The sequence below is a fragment of the Patiria miniata genome, unplaced genomic scaffold, assembly GCF_015706575.1.
Source record: "Patiria miniata isolate m_02_andy unplaced genomic scaffold, ASM1570657v1 HiC_scaffold_26, whole genome shotgun sequence".
NCBI classification, from domain to species: domain Eukaryota; kingdom Metazoa; phylum Echinodermata; class Asteroidea; order Valvatida; family Asterinidae; genus Patiria; species Patiria miniata.
The window spans coordinates 7,899,906-7,915,562 of NW_024037065.1; the positions used below are offsets into that span (position 1 = coordinate 7,899,906).

At 39.4% G+C, this 15,657-nt stretch overlaps 1 protein-coding gene across 1 annotated transcript in view; it reads right to left on the minus strand.

Moving 5' to 3' along the window:
• LOC119734087 (WD repeat-containing protein on Y chromosome-like) overlaps positions 1–15,611 on the minus strand; it is a 47,014-nt gene extending 31,403 nt beyond the window's left edge. The window contains exons 1-7 of the mRNA XM_038207452.1: positions 15,254–15,611; positions 14,673–14,729; positions 13,687–14,038; positions 11,433–11,612; positions 1,575–1,628; positions 809–892; positions 393–458 (exon numbers count right to left, since the gene is read on the minus strand). Of these exons, the coding sequence (XP_038063380.1) occupies positions 393–458; positions 809–892; positions 1,575–1,628; positions 11,433–11,612; positions 13,687–14,038; positions 14,673–14,729; positions 15,254–15,474 (1,014 nt within the window). The 5' untranslated portion in view covers positions 15,475–15,611. The remainder of the gene's footprint in view (positions 1–392; positions 459–808; positions 893–1,574; positions 1,629–11,432; positions 11,613–13,686; positions 14,039–14,672; positions 14,730–15,253) is intronic.
• Positions 15,612–15,657: the final 46 nt, after the last annotated feature.

A 15,657-nucleotide genomic window follows, 5' to 3' on the forward strand; every position in this document is an offset into this window, starting at 1 on the left:
AATCTGCAACATTCCATTTACAGCCTGCATGTTGATCTCCACATAAAAGAGGTTTTGTGGTGTTCAGTTAATGGGAGACACTGTAATAAGCGTCACAAGCCGAGACGTTTACTGCGTAGGTGATATAAACACCATCACATATCGCAAAGCTTGATTTTGTCTGTCATCATCTTCCAATTTTCAGGGACACAACAAAATTCAGAATTCAGAAGGAGCAATTGGGATACCTGTAGTCACAAGTTAAATTAAAAGAATGGGAGTAATGAATCCTACACTGTTTTCATGCTGTATACAGGCCACTGATATGGAACAATTTCTGGAAAGGAATTTGCTTCAAGCAAGGCTGATTTGAAATTTGAGTATGAAACAGTCATTATGTATCGGCAACTCACCCATTCTATAAAGCCTTCCGAGTTGGAGTCAATCTTCATAAATAATGCTGTAATCTGTTCATCATTCTGGGGGAAAAGAAAGAAAAATTCAAAACATTTAGAATAAGCTGCTGAGAAAAAAAGTGTTAATGTTGAGGCATATGAAGACAAAGGTTTAGATGAAAAAGAATGGAAAAAAAAAAAAAACAGAGACCAAAAGGAAAAAAAAGGTGGAACAATTACAACAGCTGTTCCAAATTATACATAATCTAAAAACAGCATGAAAATTGAGACAGGTTTATTGAGGGTCTCCTAGCTGAATGATGCAGGATTGAATAGAATGATACCGATAGCCTAGCCATTAGGCCTTACTTGTGCTTCCACAAATAATGAAGATCCATTCTTTAATTCTGTATTTTTTTGAAATTACAACTCACCCTTCCTCTCAAAGCCAAGGAACTGCGGATGACGCTTTTGAACTGCTCAAGGGTCAGAGTTCCTGAATTCTCTGAGTCTGCAGTCTGCAGAATATAAGAAAAAAGACACAACAATCGGTCAAATTAATACTTCTGTTTTTCCCGTAGTAAAGAATGAATGCCATTATACAATGCGATGTTGTAGTTGGGCCCTCAAAAGTCCTTACAAGTCCTGCACATGCCATTCACAAGTCTTCCAGTCCTAAGTCAAGTTTAATATAAGCTATTGCAATAAACTATGATAAGGGCATTCCTTACTCATGACAGAACCTGTAAATTTGTGATTGGACTTGAGAATTGACTTGTAATGTACGTGTGACAGAGATGTAGTCGAGTCCATCACAAGTCCCTGGAAGTCCATCACAAGTCCTCCAGTCCCAATTCTACTCACAAGAGCTTTGACAAAGGCATTCCTTTGTTATTGTTCATCCACTGTTTCTTGTGACTGGACTTGTGACTAGACTTGTAATATACTTGTGACTGGACTTGTGATGGACTCGAATACAGCCCTGACTTGTGACTGGACTTGTGACTGGACTTGTGACTGGACTTGTGACTGGACTTGTGACTGGACTTGTGACTGGACTTGTGACTGGACTTGTGACTGGACTTGTGACTGGACTTGTGACTGGACTTGTGACTGGACTTGTGACTGGACTTGTGACTGGACTTGTGACTGGATTGACTTGACTACAATCCCGTTACAATGCCAACAATTGCGACTCACCTCAAATGAGTGCTTCAGCTTGTGCAGATGTTCCAGATTAATACGTTCCTCTATCTGCAGACAAAAAAGAAGAAGAAAGAAAATGTTACTCCAAAGTTACAAAAAGCTCATGAACACTTCATTTGGTTGTCTTGCAAATATGTACATCCATCCAACTGGAGAGCTGAAATTAACTCCACCTTGTTAAAGTACACTTCTGTGAATAAAACAGCATTCATAAATACCTGTGACAGTTTACCTATTCCTATTGGTCGAACACCTATCAAGTGGGTGGTCTTAAACCGCCATTTAAACAACGGTCATCGATGTTTAAAACCTGTGGCGAGACGCTGCACTCCATAGCACATGCCGTATGCGCCACGCACGCCAACTACGTACAACGGACTGCTTGAGAACCACTGATATAATCTCCATACAAGGAGAATGATATGTCAAGCAAATTTAACCACGCATGCGACGCGCACCATAAACGTGGCCTGAACATGAAGTAAAATTGTTGGAAAAACAATTGTTGGAATTTTGTCAATTTTTCGGCGACCAGACGTTTAAAACTGCTCTACCACACATAGCATTAATTCTCACCCGCGTTTCACCACCATAATGGTGCTTTCTGAGTGGCATCCTGCGACTGAGCGACTAGTAAAAGAAATAATACTCGCAATTACAGCTAATGGAGTTGTCTCGAGTTACGCTGCTATCCGGACTGCCCAACGCAAATACGCTTTAATGAACGGTTGGCTCTGGCACGGCCGTAACTGGTGGCGGCTGCAAACTGACGCTTCTATTTGTACCGCAAACACGACATAGGCATTTAAAAATAGTATTCACATTGTAAAAATCCTATCAAATTATGGTGCGCAGCGTGCTAAATTTCCTGTTGCTGTGGTTATGTTTTACAGCTTTTGGTACGATCCTTTTGTAACGGTGGTAAGGTGGTACGAATGTCCATGTCTGGGGAAATTAACTTCGGTTTTTATTTCCCCCTGGTGGGTTATCACCCATGGAACGCAGTTTTATTGATTTCTGGGGATCTCTTCATAAAACTTTCCGGTGGCATAAAAGGACGGAAATTAAACAACACAGTTATTCTGTTTTTCTTCTCTTTTTTTTTCTTTTAATATTGCAATCTGTGGAGGAAATTGCAACATCTGCTTTGACATCAAAGTGGTGTCGCCGTGGCAACCAGAGGCGACTTTAACAACAAATTGGCGACAGGGTTGACGACGGCAGCTGTTTAAATGTGTAAACTGCTTGACACTTTGTGTGGTTATGGAGAGAAACCTCGGACCAATGACTACCATAGAAAATAACATGTAAAAAAATAAAGGAGATTAAAAAAAAAAAAAAAAAATTCCAATAAACTGCTGTTGGACTAAAAAAACATAGGCCCTAAAATTTCAACTACCGGCACGTGGAAACAATTAGTCCAACTTGACAAAATATATTCAGTAGCATGTTGTCTTTAAATGTTCAGTACGATTCTCCCCATCCTGTGCAGAATAATTCCTCATGCTATAGACAAAAGGCACATAGGGTCATTTCCTTTTTGTGATTTTTATGTGTTTGAAAATTGCTCAAAATCTTAAGAAGGGTGCATATATCACAACTAACTTGTTGAAAGTTTCAGCTCAGTGGATACAACACATTGTGAGAAAAGATCAGAGAAAATGTATGCACATATTTGGTGTCTTGTTGTGGATTACGTTGCTAATGCATGCACTTTCTTAAACCACCTTCAATGACTGTTTTCTTCCAAAATGATACCATTTCAAGGTGATGCTACGATGCATTTGGACAGCAGACACAAGTGCTTCACACTTTGCAACTTTACTGACAGCCATTTAACACATGGCACAAAAGTGAAGGCAAACGCAAATTTGTTACGTCACAGCAAACATAAAAGTGTCTTCATGTTCCCATTCGCTTGAAATAAGAACTGAACGTGGTAAGGCTGGTTCACACTAAACGCAAATCTGTGCAGTCTTAATAATTGTGTGAACACATTAAGTCCAACAACTTTCATAGCGAATGTTTCTTGACATCAAATTCAATTCTTATAATTATTACTTTTGCACCTGCCTTCAGTCTGCACACCAATTTAAAAAAAATGACTGTCTGCCTCTGAATTTCAGAATCGGTTGGTACTCACCAACTCATTGAGTGCTACCAGGCCTGCCGTGTCAGTCTCACTCACGTCCATCATAGAAATATATCAAGCACAATACTGATACTACAACATACCAGTGGTACGGCATGAATTTTAAGTACAAAATCTTACAACCAGTTCCAACTCAGTGTGAAGGCGAACATAAATTTGTGACATCACCAATGAGCAATTTTCCCACTGCAAATTAGCAAAAGTTGAACACATTTTCAACTGTTCAGAAGATGATGTAAACTCAATAATGGGTTTTGCCCTTCACTGAAGTATTTTTATAAACACTGTATATACTCAGTAATGTCCAAAGTGCTTGTGAGAAAAATTCACAAACAATTTGGGTGGGAATCGAACCCACAACCTCCTGCTCACTAGAGTAGACTCGGCAGTCGAGTGGTAAGTACGTCTGCACTAGTAAGCAGGAGGTTGTGGGTTTGAGTCCCACCCGAGAAGTGAATTTTTCTCACACTCACTTTGGACAACGATGAGTATACAGTGTTTATAAAATGCATCAATGAAGGGCAAAACGCAATGTTGAATTCACATTTTCAGCCCCGGCGAGTTTCGCAGCGAACGTGTCGTGATGTCATATTCAATTCGCATTCGCATGAAGTATGAACTGCCATTTGGCATCATAAAAACACGACCCAGAATATTCACCTCACAGAGACAATGGCAAATCTGCAGACTGGCCAAAAATACTCAGCTTTTATATCTCTCACGGAAATGGTTCCTATAGGGGGATAATTTGCGATCTATTAAACCATTAACCGAGGAAGATTTAATTAACTTATTTAACCGAGGGTTCTGATGATGATCGATGTCCATGCTGCACTCACGCAATTTGCTGTGCGACTCGCGCCGGCGACCGATCTCCTCGAATCGGTGCTCGAGACACTTTATTAATTGGTCCAGCTTTACAGGTGCTGATGTCAACGGTGTTTAACTTTGGCCGGTTCGTGTAAGAGGTTTTCTCGTCAAGAACTTTTCAATAATTTACCAAACCCAGAGAGACTGTACATCTTGTTGAAGTTTTTGAGTAAATATATCTGTAGGGAACTGTAGTATGGCTGTTTTTTTTGTGACAGACATCAGGACTTCTCTCCCATTTTCAATTAAATTCCAAAAGGGAGAAGGAAATAATGTGTTTTTGAACATTCACAAACAGAAGAGAAATAAATCTATGAAATGACATGATTCAAACCCTATGGGTCCATCCCACCACTGCGCTACAGCCATTGCTAAAATAGAAGAATCAATACCCAGTAGAATTTTGAAAAAGTCAATTTCGTCTCCCTCTCTTTAACTTCTACATGTAAGTTCAACAAATCATCGACCAATAAACAGAATCAGTTTTAAAACAACAAACTCTTAAAGCCTTTTAAAAAATGTATTCATAATAGAACCTGTATGATAACTATAACAACTTGAAATCAAGTTAACAGGGCAAGAAGAATACAGCTTAAAAATTATTTTATTTCAGGGATTTTTTTGTCGTTGTCTGGGATTTTTTATTAAAGCCTTTTTTAATATTTGTTGGTTTATTTATTCAATTGGTACTTTATTTTAAGATATAATAAGGTAAGCTGATCATATAAACACTTTTAAATGTTAAATAAACCAAATAAATAAATAAATAAATTCAAAAGCATGTGTACTTGTAATTTCCATCAAGCATATTATTTTCCTGTTTAAAAAAAAGGCTTTTAAATTTTGTGTTAACATAGGTACAGTACATCCGGAAAAGTAGCAAAATGTATATTCAATCAAATTCACGAACGGTTTTTTTTATGGATAAAAGAACCAAAACAAGTGTTCCTATTTTAGGGAAACTCAGTAATCTCCCGGATAAAATAGCTGCTTCATTATACAGGGTGAGTAAAAAGAACGAAACCCAAATGGCAGGACTAATTTTTGAATGAAGTTTTGCCTGTAGCACTTTCAAAATCTAGAGAATGAAAGCCCAGTTATTAAGCTTTCTTTTAGTACAAGAATCATTCGAATCACTCATGTACTTTTCAAGTTGAGGAATTTTGAACACAAACACCGTTTTAAAGTTCTGTCCACGGATCACAAAAAAAGTGAGTGTTCTTTCAGCAAAACGAAAACAATTCTCATAGGGATGCATGTGAAATGTTATCGTTTTGCTGAAAGAACACCCACCTTTTTTGTGATCCGTGGACAGAACTTTAAAACGGTGTTTGCGTTCAAAATTCAATAATTTGAAAAGTACATGAGTGATTGAATGACTCTTGTACTAAAAGACAGCTGATGAATTGGGCTTTCATATCCTAGATTTTGAAAGTGCTACAGGCAAAAATGTATTCAAAAATTGGTCCTGCCATTTGGGTTCCGTTTTTTTTTTACTCACCCTGTATTTTGTGTGCAACTGGTTTGAACACCAGTTTTGGCACTTTGTTTGTATTTTCTTTTTTGTGTGTGGACAATTTCTATGAAGACTATCAACAGTTTACACTACGCAAACATTCGGCCACAGTTGACTCAACAAGCTGAAGGGGGAAATCAATATATCTACCTCAACAAAGGTCAACTAGAAACACAGACATCAAAAACAAGAATGAGTGGGAATAAAACGTGTTGACTGTTGAAATTTTACACCAATTTGGCAAAGTCCTTCATATCAAATGGCATTGAATGGGAATTATTTAAAGTACACGATGTGCCTGTAGGCAGTATGGGCTCTGTCGTTACATTCACACTACCAAAAGGACTGTGCCGAATATATTTATAATGAATATATCCTAAATTTGTGATCATCCGCCGAATATCCAAATAGCATGTTAAATAATGAAAGGTTTGTGGAAACACCATGTGCGAATAATTTCTCAACTACCCCGGTAAGAGAATGGTTCTGAAAAGAACCAGAGGTATAAACTCGACGTTCCGGTCAGTATGCTCTGACCGTCTTCAGGAGAATTTCTCCTGAAGACGGTCAGAGCATACTGACCGGAACGTCGAGTTTATACCTCTGGTTCTTTTCAGAACCATTCTCTTACGTCTTCAGGAGAATTCTCCTGAAGACGGTCAGAGCATACTGACCGGAACGTCGAGTTTATACCTCTGGTTCTTTTCAGAACCATTCTCTTAGTTGAGAAATTATTTGCACATGGTGTTTCCGCAAACCTTTCATTATTTAGTATCTCCACCATGCAAGGCCTCAAATCTTACTTAAATAGCATGTTGTTAAATAGAAATTTGGAAAATGCAAGCAGTCTCGCGATGACAAAAAACGTCCATGATTGAACTTTATTTGTACATAAGTTGAGTGGTTTTATTTTCAGAGTTGTAATGACTTGAGTCAAATGACTCAACTCCAGTCCGACTCGAGTCACAATTTTTGGTGACTCGCCTCGACTCAAGTCCCTGCTAAGTAAATGACTCGACTTGACTCGAGTCACTGCGAGCAAATGACTCAACTCGACTTGAGTCCCTCGTCAGAAGACTCGACTCGACTTCAGCTAAGGCTAATAAGACTCGAGTCCCAACAATAAACTCAAAACTTTGCAACAAGTATTTGCAATGACTTATGGTGCAAAAGCTTTTGTTCACGTCACTTTGCGATACAGTACGGTAGGCCTATAGCAGCGGTTTGTCATTTACGAACATACAACGTGTCACAGACTCCCACCTCATGGTTCTAGAACGCACAAAATACTATCCAAGAACAGGATTTTAAACACATTTTCCAATTGGTTGTTTCATCACTGGCTTTGTGCGATTTCTTATAAAGCTCTTGGATTCGAATCGAACGCTGGCTAAATTGATGCCTTCCTTTAATAAATTTTGGTATACTGTATAGTGTTCAAATATTTGTGACTTGAATTGACTCTAGATAAATATCTGACTCGACTTGACTCGAGTCGACCTTCTTGACCTAATGACTCGACTCGAGTCACTTCTTTAAAATGACTCAACTCGAGTCACAAAAATCAGTGACTCGTTACAACTCTGTTTATTCTTTGTCAAATGCCAGGTTTTTGTGAACCACAACTTTACGTGCATTTTTTAAAAGCTTCAGTCTGTCAAACATCAACTAGTCAGCTATCTCGAATAAATATATCACTACATACACTATAATTATTCATAATTCGTTTTACCTCAATGACAATGTTTGAATATTCAAATATTCATTCAAATCCAAGTTCAAAAAATCAAATACTCTCACTAAATTATTCAAAAATGCACAGCATAGAACAAATACATGTACATTCATCAAGAGACAAGTCTAAAGAAAGAGAATCATTACAGCGCGAATGGGTTTCAGGTGGTTGGGGTGGAGGGGGGGGGGGGCTCTGAATAGTCCCTTCCCTCCCATTTTGTGTGATTAATACAGTACAATTTACACTTGTGCATATTTGGTTATATCCCCCTCTTTCCCCCAGACTTTAATCTGTGTGGTTTCATTATTCTCTCTGCATTTAGAGTGCCACAGATTATCGTTGGGCAAATAAAAAAAAGCAGGAAGGCATTATCTGTTCCAGATCACCTTTTCAATATTTGCTCAATCAATTATTGTTTAGCCAGTTTTTATGGCATCTATTTATACACAGATTTATGTATGCGTACTTTGCTCTGTACACATACAGCTCTACTCAAGTATAAACACTCAGTTATATTCAAATTGAACACGATGCAAGTGTGCGGAGTTGCAGAGATTCTAGCTGTTTGTGTTTTAAACTGATTTAATTTTATCCATGCATATATTTTTTTTAACTACAAAATAAACACTGTTTCTGTCTCGCTGATAAGACCAACGTCCTTGAAAACACACCCGAAAAGTTTCATAAATTATTTACTTAAACTAGGTAGGGTAGGCCTACATCACTAATGTTGTCATTTGGGCATTTGTTTCGTTTGAAGTCATCAAAACAAGCTCAAAATCTAAAGAAGGGTGCTTAACAATTAACCTGGTGAAATTTTAGCTCAGCGAGTGATGTAGGCCCTATATTCTGAGAAAACATTATTCTAGGATCTCGATTTCAATTCAAAAGTTGCAGAGTCATGTTTTGAATTGCGCCCGAAATCAGCATCCCGGACACATTCTCATTCAGCCGATTGTAGCTACGCGATGTCGCGCACTGAACCGACGAATAACAGCAACCGCGCACAATACACTATTCAACTCTACAGCATGAAGATCTCGCTCAGTCAAAAATGTGACCTACTGAGGCAAACTGAGGAATGTCCCCCAAAACCTTGTTTTGAGTAATCGACGCCTGAAGTCCGATATATACATGTAGTAGAAAAATCATGTCAAAAGTGATATTGGTTGTTTTGTATTTTTGATTAGTCAAGGTATCCAAGATTCACACTTTGCATTTAAGTTGGGAAAAAAATACCCCAAAAAGTGGAAAAACTGAAGAATGTTTTATCACTGCCGTTGGCGGCGCAATGCGTATCTTTTTTTCAAAGCCGTTTTTCTCGAAATGAGGTTGGCGAAGATTGGCGGGACACTGTTGATGTTCCTGCGGCATATCTTTGGAAAAAATTCAACTACAGAAATAAATTTGGTATCATTGGAAAGCCAATGGTTTGCCCTTTAACATGATGCAGGATAACTTGAAAGGTCAAAGGTGGGGGTTATTCCTTATTATGCTATGGCAGGTCACAAACGTCTTGAGGGTTACAAGATCGATACTTTCTTTTAGTCATAACATGTAGATCTGCCTTATCTGAAACCATGTTGAATGAATCAGGTTTTTTAGTAACAAATTTAATCAAAATAGGTTTTGCCCTTCACCGACGTATAAGCCATCTTATGACCAAATTTAACACTGACTTACTATACAGATCGAGAACACGTCTCGGGCAAACGACCTCCTCCCCATGTTGCTTCCAAACTGCCGTTTGTATATTTCAAAGCAAGACCCATCAAACGTACATGGTTGCTATGTACTCCAAGAAATTATGCACACTGACAAATCAAGTTACTCCACAGGAGCCTCACTATTCAATGAAACGGTCGCTTGTTAACGCAGCGGCACTTCACAGACGGCTCGCACCATCCTTTCAACTAAATTGGCAACACAACAATTATCCAGTTTGGCAAAACACCGTGTCGCGGCCCAGTGAATGACAAAAAAGTTCCCGTGAGATCCTTCAGTTTCATTATAAAGACGGATTAAAAAGGAAGGAAAAAAAAAAGCTAGGTTTGGCTAGATGGGTTTTTGATGTGAGGACAATATGTGAGCAGTTTCGCCGTAGTGTATGGACCCTTTTTAACGGATGCCGTTTTTGACAAAAGTTGACTCGATTTAGGGGGATCTGTTGTCACGCTGCTACTGGCTCTTAATGGGAACTAGTCAAGCATCCTAAGTGTTCAACCCATGGGGTGAAGGCGAGCACTTCTAATTGGACATGTTCACCCACTGGGTGTGTTTTGTAGTTAAACAATAAAAGGGGGTTTAAATGAAAGTCAGGCGTGAGAATGTTTTTACAATCAGTTGTTGTATCTTGAGTGCATGAACTTTGATTGGGTCTGTGGAAAGATTTCCATATACGAAGTTCACTCAACATCCTGTGTACAAACCCTATGAGATTGGACTGAAAAATTCTAAGTGTTTTCTAAGAAAATGCTTGTATTTTCTCACTGCTCAAATTGACTTTGATGACATGAAATTGCTATCTGGGGGCTTGTTAGTCAACACAGAGGAAAATTAGTGAACTTCGTATATATGGAAATCTTTCCCTAAGGGTTAAAAAATATTTCTGTAAAAAAAAAAAGTGATTGAAAGTTGGGTTCACAACTATTTCTCAATAGTAATAAAAGAAAAATATTACGGGAATAACATATATGCTTGGCCGGTATAAAACGGTACATTTAAAACCAGCTAGGGGCCTGGTCACATATAATGACACCTGCAAGACCCATTCATAAATACCTTTATGTAAAAAATAAAACAAGTCCAATATTCACAAATTTCCAACAATTTTGTTCAAAAATTTGACCTCAGGTTTTGTTACACACCCCTCTGGCTATATCTATGGTACATATTATGTGCTTCGCGCATACATTTGGAAATTGGTGCGTCACTACAGAATGCAGGTTTAAAACCACCATGTGACAGGCTTTCAACCACTAGGAATGGACAAACTGCCTCAGATGAATGTATTTTAAATGTATGAATGTATCAACTTAAAGGTACAGTCCATCATTTGTAATTTGTATATTTTGTTCGTAAGAAGCAACAAAGGTGCTCAAAATATAAAGAACGGTGCTAAACGACCAACCTGAGCTCAGCTTCAGCTGTATATTTCGAGAAAAACAACATTCAAGGATCTTGATTTCAAATCAAAAGTTGCTGAATCTTGAACGAATTGGGCCTGAGTTCAGCGTCCGAGATATGCTCTCACTGAGCCGATTGCAGCTACGTGATGTCGCGCACTGATCCAACGAATTATAGCAACCATGCTGGCGTGTACGTCGTGTCAACGCTTTCACGCGCTTAACCGAATAAAAAGAACGAACGGAAATTTCCAACGTTGCGTCTTTAGACGCAGAGTTGGAAAGGCCTTCTTTCGTTGATTTCTTCAAAATAACAGCATGCCAGAAAGAATAATTTCACAGGGAGTTTACTTCCCTTAGTATCTTTCAACCAAGTAAGTTTTTTTACAATAATTACGTCAGTTACTTTTTGGATAGCTGCAAATGATGGACTGTAGCTTTAACAAGAACATACCTTTGTAACAGGTGCAGAATGTGCCGTGTGCCTGGACCTCGTGATGACCGAATCGGCCCTCTCCGCCAGCCCGTCCACGGCTCCGACGGTCAGCCTCCTGACCTGGGTCTCAATTTTAGGGATGTCATCATTCACTCTGCTACCCCAGGCTGTGGTGGCGGTCTGATGATGATGGCCCACCTGTGGGTAAGCAGGTTTAGATTAGCAACCCTCTATCTCTTTTTTTAAGTTCTAATATGTCTTCTAAAACCTCAGGCAATCTACATCAACCTCATCCCCAGTGCTAACTTTATTTCCAACATAGTAAGCCCTGGATAGGAAACTTTCTTCCTGTATCCTGATTCGATATCGCAATTGGCTAGTAATGGATTTTTATCGTGTACTTGGTGTTGTTTTTCAAAACGTGCAGTACGTGTTTTTGCGATCATTTGTCCACGCCTTCTCGAAAATACTCAATTCTTTTCCAATTTGTTCATATTATTATATGAAATGTGATACTGCATGTTGTCTCGAAAAGATCGTGACAGTTTAATTAAATAAATCGTGTTTTCGTAACTCACGCTGTGCTCGCACTGTGACGAATTGACTCTGTTTTTACCCCAGACACCGCATTCAAAAATGAACGATAATGTAACGCACATGCAGGCACCAGACTATTCCTCATTTGCATACGTGTTCAAAAATCTTGCACATGCAAATGATCCGATACCAGGGTGAGAGAGCAGGTAGTGATGGGCGCGTACTGCTCGACACCCTGGAGTCGAGGTTGAATCTACATTTCCCCCTAATTCTGCTAGAAATCTTAACCAGTTTGCGCCGGAATTATTTTGACATTGACAGGACCCAGACGCGGGATTGTTTTTTACGCACCTCGATGTCAGACGGGTTCAGGCCGTCATCTGCGGGTGGCACACCCTGATATTTCCGGCCTCGCTTGCTGAGACCGGGTCACAGACAGATATTTCCAGCCTCGCTTACTGCGTGTTTAACCATCAACTGTTCCCAATACCACAAAACCTTTGGTTGTATACACGTCATCCAACGTGAACTGGTTAATAGTATTTTGGCGGAAAATGTGATTTTCTAACCAATTTTCTGGTTGATGTTGCACGAATCAATGCAGTTTTGTGAATTTACTATGCATCTTGTGAGACTTTTCATGTTGTGTACAATTGTTGTAATTGATGTAATTTTACCCCTTAGTTTCCCTCAAAATTCAAAACCCTGCCCTCTCTAGACATTCCTACTGCCTTTGAACATTGCCAGCTTTTTTGGTGAGTCCAATAACATTAAAATGGATTTTCATTGTCTAAAAGGAATGGGTAACTGAACAACATTTTTACTTGGGCCAAATTTCATGGCGCTGCTAAGCATACAATTTTCTGCTAGCAAAGTCTACGCCTATTTCACGGAGACGGTGGTAGTGAGCACAGCAAAAGGCACGCTAACCTCAGACTTCAGAGGAATATTTCTTCACCGTTTTGAAAAATCGAGTTTTGAGAAAATCGCGTTTGAAGTTGGTCGATTTTGCAAATCACTTATCGTATTTTTTATTTCTCCTCCAAAATTGACAAATAACTGTTGCCATAGCCCAGCAGTTAAACATCCCAAACAATTTGTTTTCATAAAATCACGTTTCATTAGGAGACATAATTTAATGAACTACTGAAGATATTCGTCACTTCGTTAAAACGAAAATTCTACTTCATCACATATAATATAGCATACGTTTGTACACAGCGTGTGCGTACAATGTATGTAAAATTGTAGATTCGTCACTGAAGTCATCAAAATGCAAAATAAATATGGCACACAATGCCACACATGTAAAATCAAAGAAAATAAGTGACGAATAGAGATTCGTCACTTCGTCAAAACGGAAAGCTGAGTGTGTCTTACATTAATTACCTTGTGAGGCTTGTGTAATTAACGTAATTAACAAATGATTTGGTATTAATCATGTAGAGTTGTGTCTCGAAATTTGGTATATATCTAGGCCTAATCATATAGAGGACATCATAACATGGTAGAATATCCAAAAATCTCAAATTGCTTAAAATCTCGGTTTTGGACGGATACATCACTTCATCAAAACGTTCGATCCGTCTTGAAATAGTAACAAAATTCCCTGATTTTAGGTGTTTTACCCAAATTCCCTGAGTTTTCCCCGACTTTAAAAAGTGGAAAGTCATTTTTCAAGGTTTTCCCTGATTTCCAGAGTGGCTGGGACCCGTGTCCTGGTTAAATGGCTCACCTGTCCGCGGGAGCCCGGCGGTGTAAAGCCCGGGTGGCCCACCCCGCCCCGCGTACCGGCCGCCGCCGTGGCCGGACGGGTCTCCTCCAGCACGCTGGGCGTGCCTCGGGACTGCAGCTTGGCCTGGGCCGAGGTGGGCCGGATCGGCTTCCCCATCCGCCGGCCCGGCGTCACGGTCCTCTTCCTGGCATCGTCCTCGTTTTCCACGGCCTCCAAGAGCTGCTTCTCGCTCGTCGTGGGGCGACAGTGGGGCATGCTGCCTACAAAACCCGATGACCCCCAATTTCCGGAACTAAAAACACCGCCGAAGAAGCGATTGCTCAACTCTTGATATTTCTCGGTGCTGAGCAACCTAATTTAACACGATTTACACAAAATGGTGGACGATCAGCAACATTATAAATCACCAGCACGAACAGTAATCCCAAGGCTACATACAATAAGGATTGGGCTTACGGTAAGTTAGCCAACAAAATATAGAACCTGCCATAAAGTTAGCTTGAACAATGCAAATTTGCCGGAGTCGCACAGTGACAATTGAACCCATCGTGACCTCCTGGCTTGGTGTTGTTATGGCAGCCGTCTGCCACCTGATGATTGCTGTTCGCTGGTTCCCCCAGAATTAAACATTATGTGTGAGCCAATGTACACGGGACCCGTTTTACTTCACGCATAGACCAACTCAAGATGGCGCTATACACCTGTTACAGTCTCCAAAATTGATTGGTTGGTCAAGTGCTTCGATCATGAAAATCCAACTTTGCGCAGAAAGCCACATCCTGTTCAGTTCCCCCACCAAAAAAACTTTTTCAAACATTTTTTTCGAAGAAATAAAAGTTAAGGACAATATATAAAACAATAACCGGAAAAGTTATTAACAAATCCGTATCTTGTCTGTGGCTCATAATTGTATGATGTCTTCAACAAAGAAAAATCTGAAGAACATTGTGTGAAACTTCTCTATTAGTGTGAAGTTTTATATCTACCTTCTGTTTAATCTTCTGTTGTGCCAGACCATCGCCCATTTCTGATCCCGCCCATCACTTTGAAAAACAAGACAAACCGTCAAATGTTGCATGAATTATAACTAAGATCAGAAACCTGGTTAACGAGGGAACAATCGTTGAAATAACTGTCCGACAACAGAAAAGTACATTTTTTTCTTCCTAAACAATGCAAAATGCATACAAATATTGGTAACAGACAGTAACTATCTAAGTGCCTACTCTTTGAAAGATATACTGTTTAATATAAGTATTATATGTAAAGATCCTACTGACTTAAAATTTCTTTCTTTTTCCCCAAAATATATCGTTCGTACCCATATTATTTAATCAATCCATTAATATATCTTAATCATTGTATTGTCTTTAGTAGTCCAATTATGTTTTGTAATTTCTATTTTTTATTATTATTGTCCTATTTAATCCTCGGGTAAATCATCTTGTTTTCAGTCTAGACTTTTTTGTTTGATTGTTGTGTCTTTTAAAAAAAATCCGGAAAAAAATTGAAATTAATCAATGAAGTTGAAATAAAATAATTTTGAAACATCACACTATTACGGTACCGGAGATCGTGCCAGGACGATTGTGGGGTCGTCCACGCAAGCGTCCGTGCCGCGGTCACAACGGCTACCGCGCCCTTCATCCGCTGCTTGGCCGTGGACTGCCGCCGTTTGCCGGCCTGCTGCCCGGTCAGGCTGGCCCTGCTGCTGTGCTGAGATTTACAGACGCTGTTCGCAGCAGAGATGATAGAAATAGCGAGTGAATCGGTGTCGAGTGTGGCCATAATTTCCCAAGCGGGCGAGGGGTGTTGTTACTTTGTCTCTAGAAATTGCCGGAGAATATTGTACTTTCCTCACTATCTTCGTCTTGTTCCAATAGATGGTTGTTTTACTAACAATAAAAAAAAGAAATTTTAGTCTTTGTTTACATAACTGCGATTGTTTTAGTCATGACAACTTTAATGTTA